General features: G+C 41.7%; 1 protein-coding gene across 2 annotated transcripts in view; it reads right to left on the bottom strand.

Moving 5' to 3' along the window:
- Nucleotides 1-852: 852 nt before the first annotated feature.
- The window catches only part of ARSK (arylsulfatase family member K), a 225,423-nt gene continuing 214,405 nt past the window's right edge, over nucleotides 853-11,870 (bottom strand). For both annotated transcript variants that reach the window (XM_069751943.1, XM_069751952.1), the window contains exon 8: nucleotides 853-1,246. In XM_069751943.1, the coding sequence (XP_069608044.1) occupies nucleotides 978-1,246 (269 nt within the window). In that variant the 3' untranslated portion in view covers nucleotides 853-977. The remainder of the gene's footprint in view (nucleotides 1,247-11,870) is intronic.

Here is an 11,870-nt window from a genome sequence, read left to right as displayed (position 1 = left end):
ACCCTGTATTTTCTTCTTTAGCTATGTAATGTAGGAGATGATTCCTTGATATTCTGGTGGCTCTTGTAATTTGGTTTTGAATTGTTCTTGGATGGTAGCCCTGATTCAAAAAGGTCTTTCTGAGGCGACCAAGGTGTTTGTCTCTATCCATGTGGTTGGAACATGGATACGTCACCTGACAATGCAAAGGTAAAATCAACGCCACAAATATGAACCCCACTTGACACCGCTACAGGACAAGTGGGAAGAGCTGTGCAAAGCACCAGAATTGTCACATCTAATAGATGTGCCCCTTTTCTGTGCAGCTGTGGGCTTCTATTTTTAGGCTGCAGGGGGTCAACATCTATAATTAAAAAATATGGCGTGGAGACCCCTCTATTCTTGATAACCAGCCTTGCTGAAGCTGACAGCTGAGGGTAGCAGTTAGTTTTGCCTGGCTGGTTATAGAAAATACAGGGGAACGCACGCCGGGGTTTTTTACTTTGCATTTATTTATAGGGCAGGCGGCAGGTGAGGAATACTCCCATCAGCCGCTCCTGCTGTCACTATTATTAAGCGGCAGCAGGCGTAGGGTGATGGGAGTAATAGTCCCATCAGCCGCCACCTGCTGTCATTGTTATCACTTGAATTCAACTCTCATCATTCTGCCCTGCTTGTGCTGATTGCCGGCAGAGCAGGGAAGAATGATGAAAGCTGCCTTCAGTACCTGGCGCCGGGGAAAAGCTCTTACTGTAACACTTCTTCCCTGGCACTCGTCCATGTAGTACTGATGCGGTACACGGGCGGCACATGTGTGCCGCAAGTATTATAAACAAGGAGACTGACATCTCAAGTATCGTTTTTTTCCAGTACCGGAAATATTAGGATGTGTGAAACCTGCCTTATTATTACAATACAAGAATGTTTGTTTAACGCTCATTTCTCTTTGTGTGAAATAATTTGTGAGATTCTTAATTGGTTTTGGGAATTGCATTGTTTCAATTTTTTAGCCACCTGTCTATTGCCAGTTCATAGTCCTTGGGTCTCAAGCTCCAATCCAAATGCCACCGCAGGTTAGAAATTACATTTGTGTAATTCCTTTCCACACTTTCCTTCCAGCTGGCAAATGATTGCTTATTGTATTGGTGCACCGCAGCAGAGACTTCCTTATAGTCTAAAATCGAGCGAAGTTTCTTCTCCATAGAACAGACAATCTGTGTATACTGTGCTGCAATGTTGTTCAACTCATCTGGGTCCCTTACGAGATCTGAAAATGCATTGGAATAAGGGAGGTTAATAAAAATAATTACTTTCAACAATCTTTGCATAAATCAATAGAATAGGTGAATATAAAAAGCTTTGTAATATATATTATCGGAAAATTCTGCTTCTTTCACCACTTATAAGATACTTTTTCCTTTCCCTTGCTTCCTGAGCTCATCAATCACTCTGAAAAAAACAGCCCTACTCACTCATGTTCAACAAGAAACAGACAGCAGCCAGAACAGTGAGTTGTCAGGTTACAGCTACTATTATATTCTCATAGTGTGAAAACATGCAGAGGGATACATAAAAAGATGGAGGTGAGCTTTCTAACAAGTCTTTCACCTCACACTATAGCTGGATTCACATTTACACTGCTCAATACTGGAGTATAATTTCCTCCATTCTCATGCTAACATAGTAACATAGTAACATAGTAAGGCCGAAAAAAGACATTTGTCCATCCAGTTCAGCCTATATTCCATCATAATAAATCCCAAGGTCTACGTCCTTCTACAGAACCTAATAATTGTATGATACAATATTGTTCTGCTCCAGGAAGACATCCAGGCGACAACTCTTTGTGTGCTAAAACTGTAATGAAAAGCATAAATCTATTTTTATTTGTATGGGAGAGATCTAAGCAGCAAGTCTCTTCCCAAAAGTTGAAAAAGACAAACAGCATATTAAAAGATAAAGCCTGCAGAGAGAAACCTAATGAAAATTTAGTGTACAAGTCATAAAATGGCCAAAGATATTATTTTTCATGTTCATGCGCAGGAGAATGTATTCTGAAAAGATACTTAAAAGTACATTTACCCAAGCTTTGATAAAATAGATGTGACTTTCCAAGAACTGGGTACAGCTTAATATGCTTTATCACACCCAAATTTTACCACAATTAACTCCTTGAGGCGGCGTTGTGTCATGCTGTGACGGTCTTAGGTAGAGGGACCTCAAACTGTCCCTGGAATCGGGACCCTTACTAGCCCAGTCCTGGAGGTACTCTTGTAGGTAGAGAGGCCCGAGTCTCCGACCTCACTATGCTCTTGTTAATCCCTGGTCTGTCCCCCACCCCATAAAGCCTGGGACAGAAATGTAATGTGAACAAGAAACACAACACAAAACAGGGATAACAGAAACCCTCTATCATAGAAAAGCACCAACCAACAATAGGGAGGAAGATAGCGACAGGGAAGAATAAACTAAATGGGAAACAAGGACCAGGAGATAAACACACACATACAACAGAACACCTCCTCTCCAAAACACTTAGCTTAAGCAAACAGCACAGGAAGATGAATTTCCAATAGCAATAACAAACTCCTATACAGCACAACATCTACAAAAAGCTAGGAAGCAGAGCTTTCACTGTCAGAACAGAGCAGGTCTGGCTAGATTTTATAGGAAGAGTTAACAACCAGATCAAAAGCAGCTGAAATGGAGCTGCATGTCTCTGACCAGCATAGAAAGAGTTGCTAACCTCTTCTGCACCAAAGAAAACCAAATTCTTTTAATATAGGATCCAAATACACAGGCGAAATGGACGCTCTGCAATTCACGATACGTAACAATCTTCTACCTTCAGCTCTCCTAGGTTGGCGTGACACACAGCGGCTTTCCATTTTTCCATTTTTGTTTTTTTCCCCTTCTTCCAGAGCCATAAGTTTTTTATTTTATCATCCACATAACCATATGAGGTCTTGTTTTTTGTGCAACAAGTTGTACTTTGATTGACATCATTCATTTTATCAGGTGATGCACTTCAAAGCAACAGTCTAAGTATGTACCAAATTTATAACCCAGGATGAGCCTGCATGATAAATATGACACGTGCTAAGGCTTCTTTCACACTTCTGTCGGTCGTGGTGCGTCCTAATGCAGTGAAGCGACGTACCGACGGATGTTGTGAAAATAGTGGAAAACGTGTTTAACGCATCCAGTGTTATGACAGATGCGTCGAATGAGTTCCTGCCTGAATTTTCCGGTATAAAATTCTGGAGAGAGAGATGTATTTCCCTGACTGGAAAATCCTTCCGGGCACGCTCAGAGCACAAAAACGTGATACGTCGCTCGATTCCTGCATTTCACAGTCAGCGACGGATCCTGCGCCCATAGGCTTCCATTATAGCCTAAGACAGGCTGCGCACGATGCGTCGCTGGCGATTTTCCGACGTCCAGAAAAAACGTTCCTCGGTACGTTTTCTCCGCCCAACGGACCGTTTTTTGCCGATGGATCCAGTGCACGACGAATGAAACGGATGGCCATCCATCACAATCCGTCGCTAATACAAGTCTATGAGAAAAAACAGGATCCTGCAGAATAATTTGCAGGATCCTGTTTTCTCAAAACTCGACGGATTGTGACGGGAGATGAAAGATGGAAGTGTGAAAGAGGCCTTAAAGGGTTTTTTACGATTTTGGCAAACTAGTTTCCCACCTACAGTTTTTTTTTTGTTAAATCTCTGCTGCAGTTTACAGTGTCTGTTGTTGTCTGCAGTACTGACATCACATCGATAGCGCTGCAACTGCTAACTGAGATCAGCTTCTGTGCCCGAGTTGATGGCACGAGCAGCTCAAAGCCATTAAGCTAACTGAATGACTCCAGCCAGAGACCAGAGGATTTTTGAATGCAAAAAACCTTTTAGAATGCCAGGTCTAAGTTTCCACTGTCTAAAAATTAGACAGTTTTAGGAAACCTGTCAAAGTATTTTTCAAATAAAACCTTACGTTAATTGCCATAAATAAAATATAATTTATGTTATCACTTGTTAAAAATGCCATTGACTATTTATAAACTAAATATGGGTTGGATTCTGGAGCATTCAAATGATATATTAAGTTCAGCTTGTAAGTACAGTACAGACCAAAAATTTGGACACACCTTCTCATTTAAAGATTTTTCTGTATTTTCATGACTATGAAAATTGTAAATTCACACTGAAGGCATCAGAACGATGAATTAACACATGTGGAATTATATACTTAACAAAAAAGTGTGAAACAACTGAAAATGTCTTGTCACCTTTTGCTTTGATGACTGCTTTGCACACTCTTGGCATTCTCTTGATGAGCTTCAAGAGGTAGTCACCGGAAATGGTCTTCCAACAATCTTGAAGGAGTTTTCAGAGATGCTTAGCACTTGTTGGCCCTTTTGCCTTCACTCTACAGTCCAGCTCACCCCAAACCATCTCGATTGGGTTCAGGTCTAGTGACTGTGGAGTCCAGGTCCTCTGGCGTAGCATCCCATCACTCTCCTTCTTGGTCATATAGCCCTTACACAGCCTGGAGGTGTGTTTGGGGTCATTGTCCTCTTGCAAAATAAATGATGGTCTAAACACAAACCGGATGGAATAGCATGCCGCTGCAAGAAGCTGTGGTAGCCATGCTGGTTCAGTATGCCTTTAATTTTGAATAAATCCCCAACAGAGTCACCAGCAAAGCACCCCCACACCATCACACCTCCTCCTCCTTGCTTCACGGTGGGAACCAGGCATGTAGAGTTCATCCGTTCACCTTTTCTGCGTCACACAAAGACACGGTGGTTGGAACCAAAGATCTCAAATTTGGACTCATCAGACCAAAGCACAGATTTCCACTGGTTTAATGTCCATTCCTTCTTTAGTCCAAACAAGTCTCTTCTGCTTGTTGCCTGTCCTTAGCAGTGGTTTCCCAGCAGCTATTTTACCATGAAGGCCTGCTGCACAAAGTCTCCTCTTAACAGTTGTTGTAGAGATGTGTCTGCTGCTAGAACTCGGTGTGGCACTCTTAAAGTAATGATGGCCACTCGTTTTTCTTTACTTAGCTGCTTTTTTCTTGCCATAAAACAAATTCTAACAGTCTATTCAGTAGGACGATCAGCTGTGTATCCACCAGACTTCTGCACAACACAACTGATGGTCCCAACCTCATTTATAAGGCAAGAAATTAAACCTGACAGGGCACACCTGTGAATTGAAAACCATTCCCAGTGACTACCTCTTGAAACTCATCAAGGGAATGCCAAAAGTGCGCAAAGCAGTCATCAAAGCAAAAGGTGGCTACTTTGAAGAACCTAGAATATAAGACATAATTTCAGTTGTTTCACACTTTTTTGTTAAGTATATAATTCCACATGTGTTAATTCATAGTATTGATGCCTTCAGTGTGAATGTACAATTTTCATAGTCATGAAAATACAGAAAAATCTTTAAATGAGAAAGTGTATCCAAACTTTTGGTCTGTACTGTATATAACACCAGGAGCCCATATGTTCTGATATCTTCACTAAGACACGCTTACACATTCAATATATGCTCAGTATTTTACATCAGTATTTGTAATAAAAAAATCAGGAGTAGAACTGTAACACCTCAGGTAACTGGTTGTTACAGTGGTATTGCTTTCCTCACGTGGAGAGTCATACCATGCTTGAAAGTGAGGAAGGATCCCTTTAACAGGTAACCAGCACATACAACACTGTTCTGACTCCAAGCCAGAAGTGGGAGCTCTTCCCTAGATACATATATATTCTGGCTTGGAGGAGGAGTTAAGCAGTCCATGAGAGGAGAGTGGAGAGAGGGGAAGAAGACAGAGAGAGTTCAGGAAGAGAGCTGGGGCTGTGAAGACAAGCAGATCTGCAGCTCCTGGAAAGGAAAGCGAGGAACGGAACTGTTTGTAGAGAGTGTAAAGGAGGAAGGAGCAAAGGCAAAGTAAAGAGCTGGAGGGAGGCTGCGAATGAGCTTCCTCCACGCTGAAGCACAGAATTCCGGTAGCCGGAAACCGAGGTTATGAGGGTAACTTCATGCCCCACAGCAGAAACCGGTGGACAGTAGATTGCAGGTCGCCTGTCCACCATTAACACCCAAAGGCACAATAACAGATAGAGCCCAGAGTCATGCTGAGAGACCCTGTAAAAAGGCTCGAGTTACCTGCCATGGGGGTAGTGTCCTACCAACAAGGGGGACAGAGAGAACATGAGGACCTTGTGTGAGGCCTAAGGCAGCAAGAAACTACAGCACAGCGCTGAAAGGAAGGCTTCTAACCCCACTTGGCTATGGGATCTCAGAATCGCTTCCAAGCGGACCATACTAGTACCTATGAACCGGTACCCTGGACTGTGGCTGCCTTACACGAGTAAAGAGGTAAAGAGACTGCAACCTTGTGTCCTCTGTTTTCTTGCTACACCAACTTTATCTATTACTCAGGGACTGATGGGTTGGCATGACAACCAGAGGTCTCCTGCAGACCTCTATGGTTGCCACTGCCCGATTGCTATGAGCGCCGCTCAGTGGTCAGCGCTAATAGCAAGTGAGTAGTTCTGCTATGAACAGGCAATCTGATCATCACCTGTATGTAGCAGAGCCGATCGGGTTATGGCAGCCTCTAGTCTCACATGGAAACTATTGAAGCATCTCAAAAGTAAAAAAAAAAAGTTTAAAAAAAAATATATATATATATATATACACCGTGTTCTAAATTATTATGCAAATTGGATTTAAGTGTCATAAGGATTTAATGGTATTGTTTTTCAAATAAACTCATGGACGGTATTGTGTCTCAGGGCTCAATGGATCACTGAAATCAATCTTAAACACGTGATAGTTTTCCAGGTGATTCTAATTAAAGGAAAACTACTTAAAAATGATCTCCCACATTATTAACCTCGTCAGGCTGCATAATTTTACAACGTAAAAGGGGGTGGAGCCGCATATTCATCACTGTAATGGGCGGCACCACGTGACCGCTCATACAGGAGAAGCTGCGGCGAGCAGAAGACGCAGCCAGGGAGCCGGGTAAGTATTTTATTAACAGCGAGGGGGGGGGGGGGGAAGGGGCGCACAGGTGGTAGGAGGGGGTTGGGGACAGGGATCTTTTTTTTAAACACCAAAAAAAAAAAAAGAATTTTCATATCTTCTCTCCAGCGAACGCTGCTGGAGAGAAGAAATGAATGGCGGCTTCAGCACCAGATGCAGGGGACAGCGCTTAACTGTAGCGCTGTCTCCTGCACGGTGCGTGTGGTACCCAGTCGGCACACGGGTGGCACACAGATGCCGCACGTGTGCCACACTGATGTGCCACGTGAGCACACGGACATGGATAATTTCGGTACCGTCTAAGACTGGCCTTAGACTGTCATTTGCACCGACCATTTAGGAAAATCCGAGAAAAATGTAATTTGCATAATAATTTGGAACATGGTGTATATATAAAAGTTCAAATCACTTTTCGCCCCATTCAAAATAAAACAATTAAAAAAAATCAAACATACACATATTTGGTATCACCGTGTTCATAATCGCCCGATCTATCAAGATAAAAAAAGGATTAACCTGATCGCTAAACAGCATAGCGAGAAAAAAAATTAAACTCCAGAATTAAATTTTTTGGGTCGCCACGACATTGCATTAAAATGCAATAATGGGCAATCAAAAGATCGTACCTGTACCAAATTGGTTTATTAAAAACGTCAGCTCGGAGCACAAAAAATAGGCTCTCACCCAACTCGAGATCACGAAAAATGGACACGCTATGGGTATCGGAAAATGGCACAATTTTTTTTCTTTAACAAAGTTTTTAATTTTTTTTTTCACCACTTAGATAAAAAAGAACCTAGACATGTTTGGTGTCTATGAACTCATAATGGCCTGGAGAATCATAATGGCAGGCCAGTTTTAGCATTTAGTGAACATAGTAAAACAGCAAAACAAAAAACAACTGTTGGATTGCACTTTTTTTTTAATTTTACCGCACTTGGAATTTTTTTCCCATTTTCCAGTACATGGTATGTTAAAACCAGTAGTGTTGTTCAAAAGTACAACTCGCAAAAAACAAGGCCTCACATGGCTATATTGACAGAAAAATTAAAAAGTTATAACTCTGGGAAGAAGGGGAGCAAAAAACAAAAATGCAAGAACGAAAATACCTCCGGCCATGAAGGGGTTAAACAAGTTTTCCAAGATTTATTTTTGTTTAGCCATAGGAATATAAAAAACAAACCAATAATGACAATCCAGAAGTGCAATGCCACCTTTCCGACAACAAGACAGGAGAAGTGTATATATACAGAATAAAGCCATGTTCACAAGTTCAGTATTTTACATAAGTATTTGTAAGCCAAAACCAGGAGTGGGTGATAAATGCAAAAGTGATTACGTGTTTCTATTATACTTTTGCTCTGATTGTTCCACTCCTGGTTTTGGCTTACAAATACTGATGTAAAATACTGACCAAATACTGAACATGTGAATGTGGCCTTAATACAAATACTGAGAATTACACCCAGTATACAGGACAGGAGAAGTGGTACTGTGCAGAGTAGCTTTTCATGTCACCGATCCTCCCAGTTAAACAACTGGGAGAGGGGTTAGTATTCGCTTCTTTGGCACATGCGACTCCGGTGTGCCAGTCCAACCTTGCCAGGAGCCCATATATTCTAGGCTCCACCACTCACACAGACTAAAACACAGATAGATACAAAGAAATACAGAGACACATATATACATACACAGACAATAGAGGACTTTCCACTAGTGATGAGCGAGTATACTCGTTGCTCCGGTGATCTCCATGTATTTGTGACTGCTCGGAGATTTAGTTTTTCTTCCCGCAGCTGCATGATTTGCAACTACTAGACAACTTGATTGTATGTGGGGATTCCCTAGCAACCAGGCAACCCCCACATGTACTCAGGCTGGCTAGCAGCTGTAAATCATTCAGCTGTGTCAACAAAAACTAAATCTCCGAGCAGTCACAAATACTCGGAGACCACCCAAGCAACGAGTATATTCGCTCATCACTACTTTCCACCAGTCCATCTTCTCTTTAGATCTTCAAACACCCGCAGAGTCCAGGACCCGTGGTAAAGCCATAGTCACTAGTGATGTGTTGTTTGCAAACGATTTGACACAAAGAGATGAGTCCCTGCTGTGAACAATGGGAGCTGAATGGCTCTCACTGGGTGTAAAAGCCCGGACTTCAACAGGTGTAACTCCTCTGACCTGAGCAAAACTCCACCCACTCATCAATTTAATCGGTTCCAATGAAGTGGGCGGAGTTTCTGTGGTTGGCGGGCGGGGTTTCGGACTCCTGAACATGCATTCAATAGGGATCCATTTAGGATCCAAAAAGAGCGGTCTCTTTTTGGTGAGCGGAGCCATGAGAGCTGGATCACCAAAAAGATCCAGACTGCCCATCACTAATGGTCACATGACTGGTCATATGATTGTGATGTCACTAAAGGTCCTGAAGCAGTCTCCACATTACAAGCTACAGTGATAAAGCTGCTACAAGTGTAGTCATTGCTGTAGACGCTGGGGGCCCCTTAGGGAGTGGGTGCCCTGGACCTGCTCCCTCCAATGCTGGCCCAGAGGACACTGTACTTTATATGATGCTACTTGTTATATGACTAATAAATTTACTTAATGAGGGTGGAGATTCCAGGTGAAGGGTGTTCCCACTATAGCAGAGATAATCAAATGTAATCAATTACCAAAAAGTGGAAAAAATGGTAATCTTCAATTTACTCAGCCTAATGTTACACAATTCTGTGAATGGCCTGAAGGTTGAAGATGCTCACTTCACCACTAGATGAATTTCACAAGAGGTGTAATTTCTAAAATGGGGTCAGTTGTGAGGATTTCTGCCGTTTTGGCATGTCAGGGCTTGTCAAATGTGACAAGGCATCCGCAATCTATTCCATCCAAAATTGCGCTTCAGAATTCAATTGGCTCTCCTTCCTTTGCCCTGCCGTGTGCCCATACAGTAGTTTTCCACCACATATGAGGTACCTCTGTACTCAGGATAAATTGCACAACAAATTGTTTGGTCCATTTTCTCCTTTTACTCTTGTGAAAATGAATAATTTGAGGCAAAACCAACATTTTTGTGGGAAAAATTGGATATTTTATTTTCACAGCCCAAGGTTATAAAATTCTGTGAAGCACCTGTGGGTTCAAGATGCTCACCTAACCTCCAGATAAGTTTTTTGAGGGGTGTAGTTTCCATAAAGGGGTCACTTTTGGGGGAGGTTTCAACTGTTTAGGCACATGAGGTGTTCTGCAAACACTACTTGGTATCTGCTATGTATTCCAGCTAATTTTGCACTCTAAAAGTTGAAAGGTGCACTTTCCTTTTCAAGCCCTGCCGTGTACCCAAAGAGTAGTTTTCCACCACATATGAGATTTTCGCGCACTCAGGAGAAACTGCACAACAAATTGAATGGTCCATTCTCTCCTGTTACCCTTTTGAAAATGCTAAATTTTTAGCTAAATAAATATTCTGGTGGGAAAAAGTCACATTTTCATTTTTTACACATTGCTTAAATTCTGGTGAGGCCCCTAAAGGGTTAATAAACTTCTGGAATGTGGTTTTGAGCACTGTGGTAGTTCAACTCAGTTGGCGGTGCACAGAGGTAGAAAAACACAGGAACACTGTCTCTTTAAGTCTTCAATTGGTTTATTATAAGGCAGCATAAACCAACTAGAAGTGAAAAGTAAACAAAGCCCTTTGGGCAAAAACAGGAAAGCAACTAAGAAAACAAAATGCTGTATCAAAGTCCATGCGTTGTGGGTAACATCCCACTCTGGAGCAACAGAGGTTCAGTCTTTCCTCCACAAGCCACAAAACCACTGGAGGATCCTCTCTCCAGTCTTCCTGACCAAAGACTGCCTCTGAAGCCAAGCCATTTAAGCCCCAGACCATGTGACTCTTCCCCCATGTGACTGAGCACATGACTGTGGCATCACACAGGTCCTGTCAGCTCTGCAGGTGGAGATAAGGTGGACATTCTCGCTCTATGAATGTTCACATAAAACCAGACCATTATGCAACTTTACTTAACCCCTTAATGACCACCGATACATCTTTTAACTGACCTGAGATACAAGAGAATAGCATCCCCATACAGGTGACAATCCAGCAGTTGTCGGCTGTACACGATAGCTGACAACTTGCTGCCTCAGCCACGGTCAGTGTTGTCACAGTCCATATCTGTTTAACCCCTTAGATGCTGCTGTCAATAATGACTACATCATATAAATGTTTAAAAGAGTGTGGCTTCTCCCTCTTTATCCCCATCAGCAACCTGAGATCATGATTGTGTGGTCCTGGTGCTTGTCATGGCAATTCACGACCAAATAGTGGCCTTAGAGTCTGACGGTACCAGTGGCCTGTTCAAAAGTCAGCAAAATTTAGGTGGTAAAAATACACTTTTTCATTCTTGTCATGTCACTTTGCATTAATGCCTGAAAATCACCTGAAGGGTTAATAAACTAGTTGATGGAAAATTTTAATATGTTGAGGGGTGCCATTTTTAAAATTATATCACTTTTGGGGTTTTTCCAATATATAGGACCCCTAAAAAAAAAATTTGTAAATTTCCATGAAAAAAATAAAAAATTACTGCTACATTTTTAAACTTCCTAAAATGCTAACAAAATAAAATAACATTTTACAAATGGTGCTGATGTAAAGCAGACATGAGGGAAATGTTATTTATTAATGTTTTTCTGTGGAATGACTATCTGGATTAAAGGGATAATCATTCAAAGTTTGAAAATTGCAAATTTTTTTTTACATTTTTGTCAAATTTCTGATATTTTTTATAAATAAACACAAAACATAGCAACCTAAATTTACCATTATCATAA

This window comes from Ranitomeya imitator, chromosome 1, assembly GCF_032444005.1.
Source record: "Ranitomeya imitator isolate aRanImi1 chromosome 1, aRanImi1.pri, whole genome shotgun sequence".
In the NCBI taxonomy this organism is placed as follows: domain Eukaryota; kingdom Metazoa; phylum Chordata; class Amphibia; order Anura; family Dendrobatidae; genus Ranitomeya; species Ranitomeya imitator.
This window is presented reverse-complemented; position numbering and strand designations above follow the sequence as displayed.